Source organism: Schistocerca piceifrons, chromosome 5 (genome assembly GCF_021461385.2).
Source record: "Schistocerca piceifrons isolate TAMUIC-IGC-003096 chromosome 5, iqSchPice1.1, whole genome shotgun sequence".
NCBI lineage: Eukaryota > Metazoa > Arthropoda > Insecta > Orthoptera > Acrididae > Schistocerca > Schistocerca piceifrons.
In genome coordinates this window covers 307,021,617-307,046,066 of record NC_060142.1, presented here as the reverse complement: position 1 = coordinate 307,046,066, position 24,450 = coordinate 307,021,617, and the positions used below count along the sequence as shown (strand labels likewise).

The following is a 24,450-nucleotide window of genomic DNA, read 5'->3' as shown; positions in this document are numbered from 1 at the left end:
GAATGTTTCCCTCTATTATATATATATAATAGAGTAATAGAGGGAAACGTTCCACGTGGGAAAAATACATCTGGTTTGGAATTTTTCAACTGTCAGCTGCTTTCTCTTTAACATTTGAATTTCAACTGACACTTTGTTAGATGTAACTTAAGGTCACTATCAATATCAAACCCTAGATAATTCTGTGGTCCTTCATTTGATTTCTGAATTTTTGTTCTAGCAAAATACTGTTATTTCATAGGGATTCCTGGTATCCTTCAGGTACAGTTTCTTATAAGTGGTTTTCAGAAATTGAATTTACGACGACTAACTTACAAGGGGAGGCCGCCAATCGTGAAATTCAGATTTGATTCATACTGCGCATAATAAAAGCTCATGGCCAGAGGTGTAATGTGGCAAAGCACCAAGATGCACTTCTCAGCCATTGTCGAGAAAATCGACAGTTAAAAGAAACCGTTGCGGTGAAATACTCTCTACGATTAATAATTTTCTACAGCGTCGAAGCGCAGCGGCAAGCGCTCGGGTTTGTAATCCAAAGGTCGCCAGATCGAATCTCACGCCATGCAATTTTTTTTTATTATTACTTTTCCGTAATTCAGTTGAAAAATTCCAAACCAGACAAGCAAATGGTAGCAGAAACTGAATTTATTTAGAAACAACTTGTGATAAAAAAAATAAAGATCAAATTCACTGGTGTGGAAAACAAAATGAATTTAGGAGAGCTGTAGCAAATGGAGCAGAAAAAGTATTAGGATTAGAAAAGGTTGTAAAGAGGCAGCCACAAATGAGATACTGGAATTAATAAAGAAATGACAGAGCTGTAAATATTTTGACACTGAACAGATACAATGTACGTGCAAGAAGTTACAGTTACGTGCCAGATCAGGACAGGGCCTGTCCCAGATCTAGCCTTTCTTTATGCAGTGCACTACCAGTTGTGCTGTCCATTCATGTATCACAGACTGACTCCAGGCTTTATATTGTAACTAGGTTCTCCCTGACATTCCAAACTCCACTCATGCTGTCTCATGAAGTTGTGAGATAGCACACATGGGAGAAAGAATATAACAAACAGTTGGCTGTAACCACAAGCTTATAGATGTTACCAAATGGCACTTTTTTTTATCTTCAGCAGGGTGTGCACTGCAGTGCAAGATATGAAAATTGTTCATTTCACCTCAAAACAATCTGCACACTGTATAAGTGAAATAAATCATATAGATAAAATATTGGCCAAGTGTGAGAAAAATTCACACACTGAGAGTTCTGTGTAAAATTAATTATGTATATATACTGCAGAAAAAAAATTAGCACACCTGGAAAGGTGACATCGATTTTGATATGATGACAGAATATGCCACGTGAGGGTTAGTAGATGTACTCAAAATGGTTTGAGCATCATCTGCCAAAAGATAGCTTAGTGGCATAGTTACCAGAGCACCCAAAGTGTCTACCCTTTAAGGGGCTCCGGAACGCCCTATACTTGCAATGTTAAAATAACGCTTATAAATTACATCTTTCCTCACAAAGTATTTGAGGTAGGAAGTTGAACTTTTTACAGCTTATTTATTGGAATATGGGCTACAACTTAACACAAGGATTTTACAAAATTTTAGTTCAGTTATTAATGATGATTTTTTTTTTCAATTGTAATGAAAATTCACAACATTTTTTTGCAATTTTTTATTTATATATTCAAAAATATACAGTTTTTTGGAAAAAGGCTGTGTTAAATTATGCAGAAGGTAATGTGTAACATTTACTGAAAGTGTGAAACAAATATGTTTGGAAGATCCTTAGAAAACATGTAATTAGTATGAGAAAATAAAAGTTTTGGGAATCGAGTGACAAAGATTGGATTAACTTTTTAGTGCATTCCAGGTCCATAGGATGGATTATCTTCATCCTCTGCAAACTCCTCCTCCAGCTTCCTCTTGTTCCTCCTCCAGTTTACTCTTGCTTGTATTTCTAGACTCTTTACAGCCCTGTCTGCAGCCCGAAGACATTCCTTGTCTAAAGCAAGCATCGCTCGTACCATGTTAGAACCTATCTTCATTCCCATATTTCTAAATACCTAGCACCTTACAATGTTGCCATCATTGAAAGTCACAACAGCATCATACACACAAAAAGTGAAGTGTTTCTATTCCAACAAATACAGTCTTGGGGATTCTCGACCATATAACACTATTTACACTTTCATTGGGGTTTTGAGTTTTTCCGTGAATACACTTTTTCAACAGTTCAGGGCTGCTAAGTCTCTGAAAATAGGTTTTATCACCTCCATTATTGCATGAGGCAGACTATGCTTATGAGTGTACACTTCACCAGTTAGCAATCCTTTGTTATATTTACACCAACTGTCTTCTTCTTTGGGACAGAAGCTATGTTGGGGATTTTCATCGGTTGAAGAAGTATGAAAAAAAAGAGCCCAAACAGCCTTCTTCATTTCGTCGACACTTTGTGTATTTTGCCTAATAGCCATTCCATAATAGTTCTGTATTTTGTCAATTACACTGTCAGTTAACCTTCCCTTCCCATCCAACCCTTTACCATCACTGAGTTTTTGTTTTTTGTACGAAGCTTTCAGTCACCGAAGTCTTGTTCCCATTCGCTTCTGTACGTGTCCAATACACTCACATTTCTGCACTACAACATCATCACCATAGGGCTTCAGTCCTTGAACATGTTTGAAACTTTTAGAATCACTGTCACCAACGTAATTAACATATCGCACTTTATCACACGCCTCAGAACGCTGGAATATACTGGCAACACCAGCCACTTCCATTCCTCCACTACTGCCACTATAGTTAGCTTTGCAATTATTTTCATGTATACCTTTATATTTTTGTGGACATCTACAATACTTTGATATTACCGCTACATCTAAAACTTTCCCTGTATACATACTGGTGGCAGATACTACACCATGAAGAGATGTGTGTCCCCGTTTATGCCAGGTACCATCGAACGCTGCAGTCAAATCTCTGTTAGCATTATTTTCCATTACTGCCTCTTCCACAGCGTTCTTCATAGATTCTATACAGACATCTTCTACTTTAGACCCTATTAATTTATTATAGGTCGTAAACTTGGTTGGGGGATTTGGAAGATTCATGATGCCACAGAAAATTGCACCTGCAGTAGCACCCTTACCAACTGAACGCAAGGAATAAACAAATCTAATGTTGTGTTCGTAGATTTTGCTACCATTTTCTTCAGTTGCAGTTACTGCAACACTGTTCCAAAAGGTGGTCATGTATGAACACTTATCACATTTCAGTTGTATTTCACTAGCAAGTCCTACGTGCTTTATTATGGAGAGTTCCAGACCAACTTCACTACAATGAATACATCTTACACAGTTTGAAAAAATTCCTTTGAGAACCGACATATCAAATATTTCATTCACATCCGATTCACCCATAAAACATTCATAGTTTTCACTCATTGAACCAAGCTTCTTCTGTGGAGTATTTTCTTTCCCACTTTGACTGCTATGGGCAGGTGTACTTGAGAGGTTAGGTTCACTCACTTGGTTATCGTCTTTATTGTTTACAGTAATAACACATACCTTTGGCTTTCCAACATTTCTCCTTTTCTTAAAAGCCTTCAGAGGATTTCTAATAACTTTACTTTTACTCATTATTATACTTCAACAAAACAGAGACTCAAGAAACAGAATTAATTACGAATAGTTTCGAGATAACGACAGAGTAAATAAACATGAAACAATCGACAATCACACCAGCAATATATATTGAACCATCACAGGTTAGCCACAACACATACTTTATCTCACATCACTAAAATGTACCTGATGAACACGGACGTTAATAATAACACCATTTGACAGCAGTTTAACAGTGCCGCAGTGGGTCACGTCCATGTAGAACACATTTCAAAAAAAATTTAAAAATAGTTGTAGTCTTCGGAATTGAATAAATTATATATCTATTAAAAGGTAATAGTCTGCAGATTCAGAAAACGCAAAAAAGTAAAAATTGAACTTTTCATGATTTTGAGCCTTTTCGGAGCCCCTTAATAGGGAATGCTTGCGGCCGCAAGGCTCAGTATTGTGCAGATGTGTGAAGCAAGCATGCAAACATGCCAAGGAGATGCATTTGTGCTTCCTACAGCCAACTGAGTGAGTTTGAAAGGGTCAAAATGTGGTCTCCTGAGTGTTGGGATGGCCTTTCAAAGAACTGCGGTGCATGTTGGACACACTGCATCAGTTGTGCAACAATACTGGTGTCAGTGGTCACATGAACATTATCACACCCATAGGTGAGATTGTGGATGTCCCCACAGCATCCCAATACTTCATCGTGGTCTGCGTAAGGGAAACTAATTACATCAGTGGACATACAAGTTCCCTTAATATTTGTAAATATAATGTCTAGACAGGATGAGCCTCTGGTAGGTTTGCAGTTAACATAACACAGGTTAAATTGTCAAAGCACATTTTTGAGCTCTGTCACAGTTTTTCTGTCCTTCAGGACATCAAAACTTGAATTGATATCCCCTCCAATGATAATATAGCATTTTTTCCATTTCGGTATACATGTGTACATTAAGAGTTCCTCAAGTTTCTCCAGAAAGATATGGGGGTCACCACTATGTAGCCTGTACACTACTACTATCATTAGCTTAAGGTTCTCAATTACTAGACCTGATATTTCAAAATGCATTTCATCACAAAGGGTATTGAGATCCATCCTGCAACAGTTTGGTGTGAGTGGTGTTTTTGCATATATTGCTACCCCACCACGTAAGTGCTGTTTTCTGCAATAGCAACTAAGTAGTGTGTAATCATGCAATACTTTGTACCCAAGCTCATCCTCTTTACACCAATGCTCACTTAAACATAGAATATCTACCATGTTTTCATTTGAAAATTCGTTGATTATTAAGTTTTTACCTGCCATACCCAATATATTGAGGTAGCATATTTTAAACTCTACTTTAGGTATTTCTTTTTTGCATATTCTCTTAGTTGACATGACCTAATGTTACCACATGAAAGTTGACCAGGTTGTGTCCTTATGTTACTAGAACACCCAGCCTAGTCTATGCATACAAGCTTTTTGTCATGTCAGTTGAAACATAATCCAAACACATTACTGGTCTTTATTCCTTCTCTAGCTTATCCAATACTATTCCAATAACTGTATTACTTAAAACACGTTTACCTAGATTATTTAAATGTTGACCATGCTTGGTATGCCATTCTCTGCTACAACTACTGGTGTTAATTAAGGAAACATTCTTAAAGTGTTTATAGATATCTTTATACTCCTTGTTGGTCTGCTCCACTTCCTTATTCACACATGACCACTGTGGCAAATCATTTCAATGGGGCACATTACCGACAATCACGTTGGTGTGGGTTAACACTCTGAAAGTCTTCTTCAGTGTCGAAGTAGCTATCTTCCTTTCATTTCTGCTGACGTCGTTTGCTCCGCCCATTACCACTACAAAGTCTCTGCCTGCGAGGGCTGTGCTTTCTTTCTTGATTGATGTTGAAACATCTCGTAAACCAGCTCCTGATTTAACGGTACCTTCTATTTCTATTTCAAACTTGTTAATCACACGAGGTTTGCTTTCTGTTAACATAGCTGCTAATCCTCTGGCATAACTGTCTGAATAAATCTTGATTTTACGTTTTTTCTTATACCTTACTTGGCTGTTCGCTAAGTTTTGAGTGTCCTGCATCACCTTATCAGATGAGTATGCTGATACAGTTTCTGTGTAATCTGTGTTTTGAAGCGAATTATATTTGTTATTTAATGGTAACACAAAGTCTTGCCTATGTTTATTGTTAAGATGTTTGTAAGAGTTTTCGATGGAGAAATGGGAGTGTTAGAGCTTTCGCACTACGTTTGGATTTACATGGTAGATGCATACCATATAACGCTAGTCCTTACAACTGTTTGCAAAATTTTCTGTTCTACACAACACACAAAGGAAAATTTTTTGTGCGGGTGGTGTTGTACTAGTACAGGGTCTCGCCAATATTATTAACTCTCTAGTGGAGAACAAATAGCTAAACCCTATAAAGAATGAGAGTGATATGCTGTAGTGCTTCCTTCCCAATTTATCTTGTTCTTATAGTGTCCTGAGAGTTGGACTATATCCTGATTGTTAGCACCACTGATAAGTGATACATTTAATGCAAGCTTATGTTAACATTTTGAAGAACGCTACAGAGATAGACATAGAACAGGAGACAGTGGAAGGAGATGGTGGCACAAAGATAAGGAAGGAGAAATGGAATATAGAGTTAGACATGAGAGAACATTTTGGAAACTCCAGATACAGTAATAATTCGTCAGAATTGGAGGAGGAGTAAGAAAAAACTGATGGACAAATAAAAAAGTTAATGTGACAATAAAAGCACTCAAAGTAAATGTGAAATTAAATTCACAAATAATAATGATTTAAATAAAAAACTTTTTAATATAACATACGAATCATTAGCTAAGGTTAGCAGTAACTACTGCTGCTAGCAATCCAGTAGAGGGTCAGTGCACAACGTGTTAAATGGCTTGTTTGTACAGGGATTTTGTTGCACACTGTTGCATTATGCCCTTGTATAAGCAAATAACAATTATTAAGGTGGCCTAAGAAATTGGTCAGTGAAATAGTGATATATAAGACAAGAGTAAATTATGTAACGATACTGAGAATTAAGGCTATGAACCCTAAGGGTATGAATGTACATTTAGCACATGTTTGAATTATACTGTTGCTTTATTCATAGAAAATTACTTTGCTATGAATGTTGCTCCTACTCATACTATACACAACAGTACAATCAGAATCTGAAATAATTCTAGCAGGGCAGTTTCAGGCAAATAAACAGTTCACTACATCACAATCACTGTAAGTTGCATTATCTTACAGTTCAAATTCTCAGCTCACAATCTGATACACCAAAGACTAACAATGCTATAGGAATGTTCCTACCTTTTACATTATGTTACAGTTCAAATTCGCAGCTCATAAACTGATGAACCAAAGACTAGCTTCCAAACAATGCTAAGGGAAAGTTCCTACCTTGGAACTCAAACACATGCATCTCCCAGACTGTTCCACCTTACCTGCATGGCTACCACCACCAAAAGACCATGACCTCTGCCTTGCATCTCTGTCCTGAGTTTTGTCATGTGACACACTACTTTAGTGAAATTAATATCCATATACCTGACCATCACTCATTTAAAAACACTTTTCGTAATATTCGAATACTTCCATCAAATACATTACACAATTCTATACACAATTAGTTGTCTCACATACTATTATATTTCTTGTTACAATTATTTTTTATTTAATGCATTGCATGAACTGGAATAGCAGTTGCTCATCAAAACAACTACTTCATTCTTCTTGCCCATTTCACATTATGTTATTCAAATTCTTCTACAATTATAAACACACAAATTCATTATTAAATAAACAGGAAATTAAATATCAGTACAAATTACCCATGCAGAGGTTAATAGCTTCATGTATTTGTGGATAGCTCTGTTTTAGGTAAACAATTTCTCCTGTTATGTTACACACATTTTTAAAATGTTCTAAAGAGTATAAATAATTTTTCCTAACAACATATAGATTCCCAGCCCCACAAAAATAGTCCTGAAAATTAGTGTTTCTGATTTTAATAGATAAAATAGTACTCTTAAAATTTTAAAGGAAAAATTAGTGGTGTATGTAATACATACCTGATGCACAAATGTTCACCTAAGTCATTAACAGTTCAGTTCCACTGAAAATGATATGAACTGCTGTGGGATTTTTCTCAATGACAGCTACTGTCTGCACTCCTTACTATTATCTACTGCATGTGCCCTATGTTTTTCATTTCAAGTTTTACAAAAATTGTTATAGAAAGCACAAATTTTCAGGACTCTCTATATGGGGTTAGGAATCTCTTTTGGGCTAGTAGAAATTATTTTATACTTTTTAGTCCATTTAAACAATGTTATATTGAAAAGTTTTTTATTTAAATAATTATTTTCTGCTTTTTACCATTGTGTGTGTGATTTTTTCAATCAATTTCAATTGTTTGGATGAGATTTAAACAGAGATATATGGTAAATTTCAGGTTTATTTCAGTTTTTCCTCACCTCAGTCAAACAGCAGATTGCTTCCACCTATGTACATCTTGCACAAAAACCATGAAGGTAAAAAATAGAGAATTGAGCTGTCATGAGAGATATATGGTAAATTTCAGGTTTATTTCAGTTTTTCCTCACCTCAGTCAAACAGCAGATTGCTTCCACCTATGTACATCTTGCACAAAAACCATGAAGGTAAAAAATAGAGAATTGAGCTGTCATGGGGGCTGAGGGTATTAGATTAGGAAATGAGACACTTAAAGTAGTAAAGGAGTTTTGCTATTTGGGGAGCAAAATAACTGATGATGGTCGAAGATATAAAATGTAGACTGGCAATGGCAAGGAAAGCATTTCTGAAGAAGACAAATTTGTTAACATCGAGTATAGATTTAAGTGTCAGGAAGTCGTTTCTGAAAGTATTTTTATGGAGTGTAGCCATGTATGGAAGTGAAACATGGACGATAAATAGTTTGGACAGGAAGAGAATAGAAGCTTTTGAAATGTGGTGCTACAGAAGAATGCTGAAGATTAGATGGATAGACCACATAACTAATGAGGAGGTATTGAATAGAATTGGGGAGAAGAGGAGTCTGTGGCACAAATTGACGAGAAGAAGAGACAGGTTGGTAGGACATGTTCTGAGGCATCAAGGGATCACAAATTTAGCATTGGAGGGCAGTGTGGAGGGTAAAAATCGTAGAGGGAGACCAAAAGATGAATACACTAAGCAGATTCAGAAGGATGTAGGTTGCAGTAGGTACTGGGAGATGAAGAAACTTGCACAGGATAGGGTAGTATGGAGAGCTGCATCAAACCAGTCTCAGGACTGAAGACCACAACAACAACAACATGGGGGCTTACCATCAATTGGTCTTACTACAAAATATTCATGACTGGAGCAGGAAAAGGGGGAAATAGCAGTAGTACAAAAAGTACCCTCCACCATATCACACTAGAAAGTGATTTAATATTGTGTTGTGATCCATTTCTGAGCTATGCTGAAAGTTTCAAGTCTCTAGCCAATCATTAAGCTAATTTAAAACCAACTGCAAAATTTGTACCAAACAGACAAGGAAGTGACCTAGAAAAACGTGTTAAAAAGGCAAAATACTCAAAATTATATCGTGAATAAAGGCTTTTGTGAGAGGAAAAAGTATATAAACAAACATAATTGATAACAAACTGAGTAAAATAAGAATAAACAAGGGAAAGAGAATGAAAATAGTAACTTGAAACCTGAGGACAGCGAATTAGTTCAGCTCACTGGGAAACTCAATGTAATCTCACATATTGTCTAATGTTATTCATTAAATCCTTGCAGCAATTATAGATTAATTTACTTACAGGTCTTATTTCACATCCACTGGTATCAACTTGAATCTGGGAAGAGTGCCAATAGGTGGATGTGACTTTTCTGTACGTGGTTACACATATGATGATCATGAAAACGATACACAGCTTACAAAATTTAATTTGACATGGGAGGACTACAATCTTAAGGTAACAATTGTTTTATACAATTATTCAGTTCCATTTTTCCCTTTGTAATTCATATATATGTCAAACATAAAATGTTCAGTCAATAAGTCAACTTGTCCACTAGTGTTGTAATGGACAGGACCTTGGGGATTGATGGGGATGACTTTTAGTAGGTTTGTTTTCATTAAAAGCTAATTTACCATGACTTCATAAATTAGTTATAATCACATCATTAAACCCTGTTGCAGTCATCACCATGCAACATCCATGCATTTGGGAGAGTCTGTTAGACAATTAGAAACCGATACTGATTTCGAGATAGTTTTGAGATCCCAGTTCAACTACACATTTTTGAAATACAGGTGTGCACAACTCAGTAGTGCAGCAGAAGTCTTAGCTGTTCTGCCTACCTACAAGATACAGATAAACCACTTTTGCTTTCTGTTGTGCCACAATAGGGTAGAGGCTTTTTTTCCTAGAGATACACACATTTGACTTGGCTTAAAATGCCTGTAACTATTCTTCTCCCTGTGGTATTAATTTATTACATAATCTATGTTCATTTATTGCTACATCTACAAACTGCTAACATTGGGAGGGGCTGGTAGAATTATTGACATATTGAAAATTAATTCACAGGGTTATTACTTTGTAACTCTTAATCTTTCCACCTGATTAAGCACTGTAGCCTTAGCACACTGTTTGCCTGTTACTCAGCACTGACATATATAAATGGGACAATACAGAATTAATGTAACTATAAAATTAATTCTAACTTTCATCAGATGTTAGCAGTAATTCAACTGAATGCAAAAATGACAATGGCAAAGGAAGATACAGAATTTTGTTTGTTATGTTTTGAATAAATTTACTTTACTAGGTGCAATACAAACATAAGACTTAATAAACACTTGAAATTTGACTTAATAAACTCTTGAAATTTAAGCAGAGTTAGTTTTAACTGGAAACATCTTGTCTATAAGTAAAACTGGTTTTGAAATTGGGAATGAGCTTGGAATTTCATCACATGATATTGCCACAAATGCTCTGATACTGTGCACAGTATCTGGTGGTGGAAGTCACCATCAGTAAACACAGTCATTCCTAGAAACTGTCATAGTGGTAAACCTACCTTGTCACTCAGTTTGAGTTTCCAAAAATTTGAATGATTCTTAATGAGCACAAGCCTGAACAAATCTGATAGTCTGTACAGAACTATTTACTACAGGCTTTTCAGTTGCAAATGTTAGCTTCATTAAGCACCTTGGCAATATATGGGCATCAGTAATTAAAATTCTAGTTTCAAAATGCTGTAGAAAGAGGACCACAGCATATTATTGATGCAGGGGGAATGTCATGGAATGAACAAAAAGAACAACAATTTGACCAATAGAAGCTGCTGTTAGCATCAAAATAAGCACAACAATAGATGCACGACACACTGCTGTTCCTGTGGAACATGACTGTCTGCGATAAAGATTGTGCACTTCTCGTAGAGCTCTTTTACAAGAGCAGTGACTGTGCAGCAGTAGTCCTGCAGAAGTTCCAGACACTCAGGGGTGTGAAAAAAAGACATTGGCCCAATGCCTCCTAAATGTCTGGAAAAATGATTACAGAAATCAGAAAGACAGGTTCTTTTGAAGTGCAACGTGGCAGAGGGTGGAAAGCAGTTGATCTGATGTCCATCAAAGATGTGGCCACAGCACTGCAGTAAGGGTTGAGCAATTGTGTCCAAACAAACATCACACAGGGAATTGCCTGCACATTGGACATGCCCGCAAGCATAGTGTATAAAATTCTGCAAAACATCCTGCACTATTATCCGCATAAAAGTACCCAGGTTCAGAAGTTGCTTCCTGCTGACCTGCCAGCAAGACAAACATTCACTCTGGAACTTCCTGTCCACATGGAAGTGGACAATGAATGGCCATGGAACATTATTTGGACAGACAAAGCCCATTTCCAAGGACATGTCAGTATGCAGAACTGCAGAATATTGGCAATGAAAAATCTGCACTCACATCAGCAGTAACACTTCATTCTGCAAACGTGACTCGGTGGCACAGGTTGATGGCCTTTTTTATTGAAGGGCTATATTTTTTTGGAGAGATGAGTCCTGCCGGTTCTGTTACCTGTAATGAGTGTGTTGGGTAGGGACACTATGAATGTAGAGTGTGGACAATTAAGTGAGGATGTGGGTCTTGCAGGAGGCGTATGTGAGTGGTCCCAGCAGTTGCACTATCCTCTGTGCCCTCAGTGGCTCAGATGGATAGAGAGTCTACCATGTAAGCAGGAGATCCTGGGTTCAAGTCCAGGTCGGAGCACACATTTTCACCTGTCCCTGTTGATATACATCAACCCCTGTCAGCAGCTGAAGGTATTCATATATAATTTTAATTTCACTCTGATCTGTTGTTGTGGGTCATTTGGCCTTTTATGTGATTTTTCACCCCAGGACAATTCAAAATTGATTTTTCATATCTGACGTGGTACGGCCTTCCTACAGTGCGTGGGCTTACCTGACTAACAGTGCCACAACTGTTGACTGCCAAAGTTGTGCAGTCACGCACATTGAACAGTACAGATGGTGTAATGGGCAACTCAAGCCATAGCCATTGTATTCCATCTCATCTGTCTGTCAATTGCAGCCAACACCTTTTATGTTAAAATGCTTATAGCACTATCTATTGATAAAATTTTTGTTAAGATATTTTTTCTCTTGATTTTTCTCCCTGAACCAATACCGTGATGGTCAAATTTGACATCATTCTGAGCAGTGGTTCTCTTTCGACAGCATTCTGAAACTGGAAATTTACTTATGGATACACTGTATATTTTCAACTCCAGCTTCTCACTGATACGTTCTTACTGATACATCTGCTTCATCTTTCCTCTCAACATTGTCTCCTTTGTTTACAAGAAGATGTACAATTATTGGCTAGCCTGGCTATTTGCTCTTGAAGAGCTTAATGTCCTCTTTTAAATTTATTGGTGTCCTTGTGCCATTTTGGACTTCACAGAATTTATGTACATGCATTTTCCATGAAAAATACAGCAGCTTTGAAAACATCCTTTATGCTACTCAATACAGCACTCAGTTGCTATTTTCACCAAATACTTCAAAAATGCTTACAAATGTAGCTGTATTGAAGGCACACATCGTGTAATGCATTCTGAATGTGATCCCCCCCCAGACACTCTGATCTGTTGTTGTGGGTCATTTTGCCTTTTATGTGATGAAATTTGTTGCAAGTAATAGATCTCTACTCCCAACCAAAAGTACCAACACAAAGAATAAGAACAATCTACATTAAGACCTAAAATCACTTACCTTGATCCAAAAACAGGTCCAACATTCAGGAACACACATTTTCAGTAAATTGCTAGCAACCATTAAAAACTTGGTTTCAGATAAAGAATGGTTTAATCAGAGTTTGAAAGATTTTTTTACAGGCAACTCCTTCTACTCTATAGATTAATATCTTTATAGCGATTGTTATATGAACATAAGTAAAACTGTCTGTTAGATTTCAATTGTGACAGCACTTGGTCACAACAGTCAAGATTAAGTATTTTATCTATTTTATTAAAAGTGCATAACAATGTTTCCTTCTGACAGTGTATTGATCCTATAAATATTAGCATCTCCAGTTTATTTTATTGGGTTCACCTATTTTGACAATCTCCTGACAAATGTTTGGGGTAGTAAGTATTATATTCAAATGTTTCATGTTTTGTATGTTATACTTTCTGACATGTTCCACATCCATGAGAATCATCTCATTTTTGGATCTGTGGAATGAAAACTGAATCTAATCTAACCTAATCTCTATAGCTCTATTGTATGTGACTATTGGTCCCAGCACACTTATGGAAAATTTCATCATATCTTTTCTCAATCTGTTATTTTGGTTTCTTCTTATTCTACCATTTATTGTATTATCTTTCTTGAGTTTGTATTCAGTATCCACTTCTTCAAAGGATGGTAACATTTCCAGCTTATATAATACATTTTTTGTTAACAATCAACAAGCAGTAAACTTTTGACTGGACTCACCGGCAATTAACGCTATTTTATGCAATTAAATTTGATAATTGTATACTTCCATTACTTTCTGTGACTGAATTAAGGTTATTATAAACAATCTTCAGGTCCTGAAACTGTTAACTCCTGGTTTTGTGACATGTGAGTTGGTTTGAATGTATCAATATTTGTATCATTGTCAGAATTGAGATATAGAATTTTTTCACACACAATGTATAACTAAAAAAAGTTGTGGCACAGGTGGTATGAAATGATTATCTGTGGATTCTTCTTGAGACATTTGCCTGAGATATGTTCAGACCTTCTACTGGCTGTCATTTAATAGCTGGATGCTGGATGAAAATGGTGTGCAGTACCAGTACACTACTGCAGCCAAATATTTGCTATAAGATGCATGATCTCCAAGACTGTGCAGGCACAGGGCTTTTTACATTTCATTACATTGAGTATGTTCCATGAGTACTGGTATATTGATGTGGGAAAAACAACCAAACTCAGAGTCAAACTCCATAGGCAACAATGTCTATCTCGACTGAAAACTTTTCATACAGCACAGAGGTTAACATGAGTACAGAAAGTCTGCTGATGGATGATCAAAGCATATGAAAAACTCATCTGGTTTCATGAATTGTACTACACAATTGGATACACTGCTGGAAAGGTGTGAGCACAATGAAAACCAAACAGGCATAGAACAATACATTTCTTTTGGTGACAGTGCACTTTCCAGCATAGTGGTGGAGGTATTTTTGTGTCAACAGTGTTAACATTGGATAAAACTGTTCCTTTTGTCCATCTGTCATTGTCTGTCTTTAGCAGATGATACAGAAACCTTTTGTTGAATCATTGTCTTCCATTTGTTTGCCTACAACACTCTGTAGCTACATTCAGGGATACAGCACAACACTTGACATGATATGAATTGTGAATGGGGTGAGGAATGTCTACTGAACAATGGGGGCACTTGTATGGCCCTACCAAGCCAAGCAACAACACTCCTATTGAATATATCTGGGGCACCATCAAACGAGATTTGTGCCCTCTTTACTCAGCTGTTAACAAACTCTATAATTTCTGAAAGGGAGTTTAATTTACTCATCATGCATTGGGGTGGTTTCCAAAAGCTTTCAACATCTTAGTGGATCATTACTAAGAGCATCGTCATCAGAACAAAAGTACAGGGTGTTTAAAAAATGACCGGTATATTTGAAACGGCAATAAAAACTAAATGAGCAGCGATAGAAATACACCGTTTGTTGCAATATGCTTGGGAAAACTTTCGAAATTACAGTAGTTACAATTTTCAACAACAGATGGCGCTGCAGTCTGGGAAACTCTATAGTATGATATTTTCCACATATCCACCATGCGTAGCAATAATATGGCGTAGTCTCTGAATGAAATTACCCGAAACCTTTGACAACGTGTCTGGCGGAATGGCTTCACATGCAGATGAGATGTACTGCTTCAGCTGTTCAATTGTTTCTGGATTCTGGCGATACACCTGGTCTTTCAAGTGTCCCCACAGAAAGAAGTCACAGGGGTTCACGTCTGGCGAATAGGGAGGCAAATCCACGCCGCCTCCTGTATGTTTCGGATAGCCCAAAGCAATCACACGATCATCGAAATATTCATTCAGGAAATTAAAGACGTCGGCCGTGCGATGTGGCCGGGCACCATCTCGCATAAACCATGAGGTGTTCGCAGTGTCGTCTAAGGCAGTTTGTACCGCCACAAATTCATGAAGAATGTCCAGATAGCGTGATGCAGTAATCGTTTCGGATCTGAAAAATGGGCCAATGATTCCTTTGGAAGAAATGGTGGCCCAGACCAGTACTTTTTGAGGATGCAGGGACGATGGGACTGCAACATGGGGCTTTTCGGTTCCCCATATGCGCCAGTTTTGTTTATTGATGAAGCCATCCAGGTAAAAATAAGCTTCGTCAGTAAACCAAATGCTGCCCACATGCATGTCGCCGTCATCAATCCTGTGCACTATATCGTTAGCGAATGTCTCTCGTGCAGCAATGGTAGCGGCGCTGAGGGGTTGCCGCATTCGAATTTTGTATGGATAGAGGTGTAAACTCTGGCGCATGAGACAATACGTGGACGTTGGAGTCATTTGGACCGCAGCTGCAACACGGCGAACGGAAACCCGAGGCTGCTGTTGGATCACCTGCTGCACTAGCTGTGCGTTGCCCTCTGTGGTTGCCGTACGCGGTCGCCCTACCTTTCCAGCACGTTCATCCGTCACGTTCCCAGTCCGTTGAAATTTTTCAAACAGATCCTTTATTGTATCGCTTTTTGGTCCTTTGGTTACATTAAACCTCCGTTGAAAACTTCGTCTTGTTGCAACAACACTGTGTTCTAGGCAGTGGAAGTTCAACACCAGAAAAATCCTCTGTTCTAAGGAATAAACCATGTTGTCTACAGCACACTTGCATGTTGTGAACAGCACACGCTTACAGCAGAAAGACGACGTACAGAATGGCGCACCCACAGACTGCGTTGTCTTCTATATCTTTCACATCACTTGCAGCGCCATCTGTTGTTGAAAATTGTAACTACTGTAATTTCGAAAGTTTGTCCGCCTGAAAATGTACTGTTGTCCCAAGCATATTGCAACAAATGGTGTATTTCTATCGCTGCTCGTTTAGTTTTTATTGCCGTTTCAAATATACCGGTCATTTTTGAAACACCCTGTAGCTGCTGCATGCCTACATGCTTGTAGGTAGGCAGGTGTCCCTAATTCAGCTGACAGCTATGTGTGTGTGTGTGTGTGTGTGTGTGTGTGTGTGTGTGTACATTACATGACTCAAAAGAAAAAAAAAATACATCTGTAGCAAACTGAGAATTGAACAGTGGTCATGAAGAGACAAGTGACTAAGTGTCTAAGTGTGTGTGAAATATTTTTGTCTTTGTTCAGTTGTGAAACACACTCTACCTAGATTTTATAAGGAATCAAAAGTGCATATCCCAGTGGTGTGTGCCTGTTCAGTTGCTGCTTGGTTTATATGACTACACCAATGAAAATCCTATTGTGATCACCCGAGCAAGAACATGAAGTATGAATAACCTACATGAGAGCGACAGCATCAGTCTAGAGGATGCAAATGCAGCACAGCAGCTGTTGGCACATGCAACAGCAAGTACTTTTACAATCCAGCTTCCCATGCAAACAGCACCTCCAATCACAAGGTAGGACATCCCTTCAGTACCCGAAGCAACGATGGAATGCTTAATAACAGATGATTAATTGGAAAATAGATTCCCCAAGCAGCTATTGCAAGAATAGACATCATTAGTGATTTCTGATTTGTTATCAGGAAATTTGTTACAGATCTCTTGCTAAAAAGGCTTCCAAAACATATGTGGATTGTTCTTGCCATGAGTACAGAATGGCCTTCCAGCATGTTAGTAAATAAGGTGGTAAACATTGCAGGTTGCATTCAGATTAATGTTGGTACTGCCATAGCAAGAGTCAACATGACGGATGGCTCTGAACTGTCCATGCTAGGGGTGCAGCCAACCAGCAGCCCCAATCCAAGCATCCCGAACAGCACACCAGCAACAGCTACAGATCAGCTGATGGAGGGCATCACACTGCTCAGCACACAATTTGTGGCACTACAAAAATAAAGCATAACATTCTGATGACAAAAAAAAAGAAACAGATGGCATCATACACTTAACAGTCAACAGGATCACAGGACAAGTATGGATGGGCTGATACCACCAATGCTTTAGTGTTAGGGAGCAAAAGTGTGTGGCTCCTTGTGAACACCAAAATTCCTCCACCAGCTCATAAATGTTTCCCATCCTATCATTTCCCTGCTGAGTCTACCCTGCCAGTTCATCAGCTGATGTCTGAAACAGTAAATGCCTGCAGCATGCACTTGGGTGCACAACGCACGGAGATTTACATGAATGGCTTGTTACTCAGAATCCCTTCCTTTGCAATGGTTGCAACAAACCAGTTTGAGTCACAACTGTCTCCAGCTTCAACAGCCACAAACAAAGCCTCAAACTTAACTGCAGCTCATGCAAAAGCATCAAGTTTCATCTCTGGGCATGATAAAACCCGCAGACACTTGACAAAATTTGAACCCATGGTGGGTACTAGTGCAATACAAATGAGACATCACTGCATAAACTGTGCCCGGTTGTGAGGATCTGAGTTTTGAGGAGATCTGCCTGGAATTCCATATGAATTTAGGGGCCTCACACACATAGTGCCAACAACTATAGAGAATAGATTTTACGAAAGCATTAAAAAATTCACAAAGCTTTTTGTGATGGACAAGGTATTAGTTCCCCATTTTTTGGTCAACGGTGGTGCTGACATCAGTGTGCTACTGGAACACAGTTTCAAAGCAGATGATGTCACATGATCACAAAGATTAACAGTTGCAACGGCTGCTAATAACTCATTTATCAAGACATTGGGGAAAGAGAAAGTGCTATTGGATACTTGTTTGAACAGACAGTTTCTGTGAACATTCATTATGGCGAATCTTAGAGAATCCATTCTGGGGGCAGATTTCTTGCACAATTTCCAACTGGTGGTGGACATACACAGTGGCACACTTCTCCCATAGCAAAATAAGCATCAACACAGTACTGCCATAACATGGACAACATTATTGACAAATTTCCTGAGGTTCCATTGTGAAGCAAGCAAAAGACAAGAAGGGTCCAAAGACAATGCACTTCTTCCATACATTGACTGGAATTTGGATGTAGCTAAACCACAACACTGAAGACTGGGAAAGTTCACTGCAGCCAGAGTGGATATCAATAAAGAAATTCAAGGAGTAATGGCACTTTCAGAGAACCAGTGGGCATCACCTTTATACATGGTATTGAAATGCTATGACACATGGTGCCTATGTGGCAATTACCATGTACTGAATGCCAGAATGGTATCAGACAGGTACCCTATACCTCATGAGGTGGACTTTAACTATGCAATAGCAGTGGGAAAAGCCGTCAGTGTCATTGATTGCACCAGCCCATATCTTCAAATACCAGTCACATCAGCAGACATAAAGAAGACAGCTATCACTACTCTATTCAGCTTTTATGAGTACCATTTCTTTCTGTGTTGTTTAATTAGTGGTGCACAGATCTGGCAGCGAATTGTACACCAAGTTCCTAGGGACCTCAAGTTTCTTTTTTGCTACTTAATGGATGGATGATATCTTAGTATTTTTGGAGTCATTAGAACAACAGGAGGAACACCTTCGGCAATTATTCAAGTGTCTCAGCCTATATGGGAATGAACATAATCAGGGAGAAATGTGTATTGAGTAAAAGCAGTGTCAAATTTCTGGAGTTGGAGGCATCATTTAATGGCATCATCTCTTTGCTGGAAAGGGTAGATAATGTTCAAAATGTGCCACTTTCAAAACTTTCAGAGACTTGCAGCATTTCCTTGGGATGGTCAGTTTTTTATAGACACCACATACAAAAAGCTTTGGTACTGCTGGCACCACTCTCAGAATTATTAAAATGAAAGTGTAGAGCAGGAAACAGAAAATTAAAATGGAGTACAGAGAGTTGATGGCATTCAGTTCTGCTAACGACTATGCTGCACAGGCAGTGCTACTCAACTCACCTGCAATATAACACACATATGGCCACAACAGTGGACGCAAGACAAGTTGCTGTGGGAGACACTTTGCAACAATTAGTCAACAGGGTGTGGCAGCTTTTGGCATTCTTCTTCTCAGTCACTAATAATGGCACAGCAAAAATTTAGGACTGTTAATAGAGATCTTATGCTATATATGTGGTAATAAAACACTTCTGACACCAAACAGGAATGGATCTTGATCTTCTCATGTCATTTTTCTCCCTGGAAACCACTCACAGAACATTGAGGCAGTGCAGATGTACTAAATATATTTCACTGTTCATGATGGATGTATGTCACATCAATGGAAACAGTAATGTGGTGGTTGAGTCTCTCTCACAATGCTTTGGTTGTGTAAAAGTGTCCCATGAAAGAGCATTGATGAACATATATCTGAAGACCCAGAGCTACATTCAGCACTGGAGCACAGAAAGTCTGGCATTGTTTTGTCACAAATTCACTTCCAGAGCTCAATGTTTCATTATGGTCCAACATGTCTCTCAACCTGCTGCAAGCTTTCATACCACAACAATGTTACCAACCAGTTTTTTAAGCACCCCATAATGTATCTCACCCTGGGGTGAGGCCATGGTTAGATTGTCAACAAAGAAGGTAGTCTGGCCAGGAATGAACAAAGACTGCCACAAGTGAACCCAGGCTTGTATGTACTAGATACCAATTATACAAATTTGGTAGGCATGTGTCAGCACCACTCAGCACCACAGTTATGCCTACAGCACATTTCTCACAAGTGCATGTGGACCAGGCTGGACCACTGCCTTACTCCAATAACTATTGTTATCTGCTGACTGTAGTGGACAGTTTTACATGACTGCCGGAGGCTTTCCCAATTACAGATATTGCAGCAATAACTGTGGTCTGAGCGTTGGTTAAAGGCTGGAATTCCCAATATGAGGTTGCCCAACTGATTACTGTAGATGGGGGCAGACAGTCTGAGTCAATGTTATTCTATGAAATACTATGGCTCTGTGGTTCCTCCTACATTAGAATGACCAATTACCATACCGCAAGTAACAGGGTGGTGGAGCCTCTTTATCGAACCTTGAAGGGTGCACTCATATGCAGAGGTGAGCATTTGATAGTGTCTTTACTGCTAGTTTATCTGGATTTATGGACTTGGAGGAAGATGTAGGCTACTCTACAGCCAAGCTGGTCTATGGTGAAAATGTCAGATCGCAAGCTAATTACTCTCCGAAAAGCTTCAGCTGTTACCACGGACAGAGAAATCTACTGAGGTTGGGAAATATCTACAAAAGAATATGGCCCTGTTCCATTAAAGCTCACATACACTGGACCATTCTAAGTCATCAGGAAGAATCAAGAAGAGAACAAACACCTTCAAGATATGGTGGAACAATTGTGAGGAAATAGTATCTATCGAATGTCTGAAGTCTGCAACTTTGAAAAGGGTTCAATAGAGTGGAAGCCTCTGGTCTCTCCAGATATGTTTTATGGTTACCTTGTCCCAACCCCCTGCCCCCCACACCACACACCTTACAAAGGCCTTGGGTTGGGCAGTGGAAGAGAAGCCAATGCAAGAGTTCATGTAACTGCAGACACCAATCTAATGGCATTAGTGGCAGTAACCAGAGCTGGTAGATCAGTCAGACACAAGGTTCATAATATCCCTTGGGCTCCAGGGTTCAAAATAGGGTGGTGGTGGAGGGGGTCTGATGTAGTGACCTGAAAAAAGCAGCAATCACAAACAAACAATTGACTAAATGTGTGTGAAATATTTTTGTATTTTATTTTTGTTCAGTTGGGGATTGCATGCTTTTGCTATATACCTAGATTTTATAAGGTGTAAAAATAAAGTGAATTAAAATTGCATATACACAACAGTGCATGTCTGTTCAATTAGTGTTTGGTTGGCATAGCTACCCCAACAAAAATCCTACAGAACATTCATTTTACTGAGGAACTATTTATTCTGTGTGACTGATTGTCAACCTTAAACTGTGACCATAAAATGCTGTGACAGGTTTCAACTTAGTCAATCTACTCAATAGAGCACAAGCAGTTTATTACAGACATTTCTTGCAGTCTGCTGGAAAATATTGTATACAATATGTGGTGCTAAAGACACAAGACTAATCACAAATGCGTACATACCTTTTACACAAGACTGCATAGGGACTTTATTGTTTTTCTGTTCTTTTGGAGTGCTAGACAGCCACTGTAGTAAACTGCTCATGCACTGAAAGTAAGTTGATTGATTTTGACACAATGTGTTACATAATTAGTTTTGCAAAAGTGAATTGCATATAAACTAGCACGAGCTTGCCTCAATTCATATACAACAAGAGATATATGCAGGATGCTCCTTGGAAGACAGTGCAGGCTAACTTAAGTCAGTGTATGAAAGTAAAGTCCATTCTGCGCTGTCTCAAATTTCTGCCTATGATGAACAGAATCCACAATATTAGAACCTGAGCCAAGCGAGTAAAACACCTGCTGTGCACTCCACAGATGACATCATAACTGTTCTAGGGCTGACTTATACATCAGATTCTGGTGTCGTTCCATCAGAGTGTACACCTAGTGACCAGTGCCCTCTGGCTAACAGCGATACAACAGCCAACAGTAACATTTCACCATCTATCTGGTCTCCATAGTGGTATCAAGTGGTAATCTCCCTCAGTCCCCCCTCCCCCCTCCCACCCCTCTTCCTCCCTAGCAGTGACTGTCAGTGGAGGAGACTAAAGTGGTGCATGACCTGGTGAAACAGCTGCAATCGAGGGAGGTGGTTGGCATTGCTGTAGTAGGTCAATGCAGGATGACAGACTGTGCAAGATGCATAAGCCCCTATTTAACTGGAGGGTCTGTCAGGGATGGAGATACCAGCACCTGCTGATCAGGAGGGCAGATTTTGTCAGTTCCACCAAAGTCCTTGGGCAGAAGCCATACTAAACTTCGAGGACCTACGGTGGATAGAAATCATTCTGTGGACCTAAGTTGGGTGGTGTCTGACTTGCAGGCCCACATTATGTTGCCCACTTGAAAATGAGGGGCCTCAGCAGCACATGTGCCAGCAGTAGGTGCAGACTATCCAAGAATGTGCAGTGAAGGATAGCCACCAGGCTGCTTCACCAGGTAACAGTCAAGATAGCATTGTAATTTGCTAGAAAATGTTAGATGCAATGTTAGACATAAATTCCATACAGGTTACGAGCACATCATCCTTCATTGATGCACATCCCTTTGCTGAAGGTTTGAGCCCCAATATGTCAAGGATAGTTGCATGAAAAAACATTTGCGTATGGTGCATTTGAGTCCTTTTTCTGCCAACCTCTAGTACAAAAGCTTGAGGTTGTGAAGGTGGTCCTCTGGAATTGTTTTGCTGTTTCGCCACAAGAAATGCATAAAACAAACCCTCCACTTGGAGGTGCAGTAACCAGCCTGCAAGTGCCCAGTCTATCTGCCATAATGATGTTACTGCATTGCTGGCCTCTGGGGTGGCTCATCATGTGGAAATCTAATGCAATGGTTTTAGGTCTAATTCCTGCTCACCGTGGCCTTTTTCAGCAGTTGTGGCAGCTTCGTTACTTTTCTCAGTAGCACTGAAAAATTGTGGTGGTGCATTTTTGTAGTGTCCTTTATTCCAGACAGTGGTTTCAAGCACCTTTCCATTCTACTCCATCCTCTGCCAGCCTTTTCATCTCCAAATAACCACTGCAACCCACATCTATCTGAATCTGCTTATTGTATTCATCCCTTGGCCTCTATCTTCATATTCTATCCCCAGAACTTCACTCCATTACCAAACTGATGATTTGTTCATGTGTCAGGAAGTGTCCTATCAACTGATCACTTCTTTTAGTCAAACTGTCCCATGAATTTATTTTTTCTGGAATTTGATTTGATACCTCACTGTTAGCTGCTTGATCTATTCAGCTAATCTTCAGCATTTTTTTTGTAGCAAAACATTTCAAAAGCCTCTATTCTCTTTGTCTGAACTGCTTATCATCCGTGTTTCGCTTCTATACAAAGCTACACTCCAGAAAAATACTCCAGAAAAGATTTTCTAACACTTAAATTTATATTAGATATTAACAAATACCTCTTTTCCAGAAGCACTTTTCACCCTATAGCCAGTGTGCATCTTATATCCTGTCTTCTGTGGCTACTGTCAGTTGCTTTACTGCCCAAATAACAAAACTCATCTACAACTTTTAGTGTTTCATTTCCTAACCTAATTCCTTCAGCACTGTCTGACATAATTTGACTGCAATCCATTACCCTTGTTTTACTTTCATTGATGCTCATCTTATAATGTGTTATCAAGACAAAATCCACGCTGTTCAGCTAATATTCCATGTCCTTTGCTTTGCCCTAACCCTGGGTTGCCTTAATCCTACATCACCAAGGCAACTTTGGGATCTGTTACTTCTAGATGCCTAACTCAAGATTACCTAGATTAGTTTTAATACCTGGTAGCCTTAACTTTTGGTAGCCTTTACCGTTGGTTGCCTTTACTCTTGACTGCCTTTGCTTTTCATTGCCTTGGTTATGACAGAAAGCTAAGGACTAAAATGTGTTACATCTTATACCATCCAAGTGAGTTTTCACGAGTTTACACACTCTTCCTGAACTAGTACTATAATCATATTCATGACCCCTTATTATTGCATATTCTCCCTTCATTCTTATCATGTAGTGGCTAACATCTGAGATGTAATAGCTGCATAATACTGACAAAGTCATCAGCTGACATTTTATATTAAAGCCGCAAGTATTGTCGAATACAAAAACAATACAGGTTATTGCTGTAATTAAGAGAAAAGGAAACAATTTTTTGATAGAATTGTACTGCAATAAACTGTTGACATATGAATTAATTTATGTGGTGTTATATTTCACAGATGCCTTTGATTAAATGGGCCCGGAATCTGACGAACCAAAACTTGAAATTGAAAGCAGCAGCATGGAGTCCTCCCATATGGATGAAAACAAATTATGAGTTCACAGGTTCTTCTCTTCTTCTGGACCAATATTACCAGACATGGGCTGATTACCATATAAAGTCAGTACCCCCCAATTCAGTAATTATAAAATTTTGCATTACAGCTAAAGAGAAACTTGTGGGAGTTATATTATTAACGCAATCTGATAAATTGAAAATTTTGTCTTAGCATAGCTTC

General features: G+C 38.7%; 1 protein-coding gene across 1 annotated transcript in view; it reads left to right on the top strand.

Annotated features, from left to right (window-relative positions):
• LOC124798960 (lysosomal acid glucosylceramidase-like) overlaps nucleotides 1-24,450 on the top strand; it is a 129,181-nt gene that overhangs the window by 4,710 nt on the left and 100,021 nt on the right. The window contains exons 2-3 of the mRNA XM_047262494.1: nucleotides 9,476-9,629; nucleotides 24,172-24,332. Of these exons, the coding sequence (XP_047118450.1) occupies nucleotides 9,476-9,629; nucleotides 24,172-24,332 (315 nt within the window). The remainder of the gene's footprint in view (nucleotides 1-9,475; nucleotides 9,630-24,171; nucleotides 24,333-24,450) is intronic.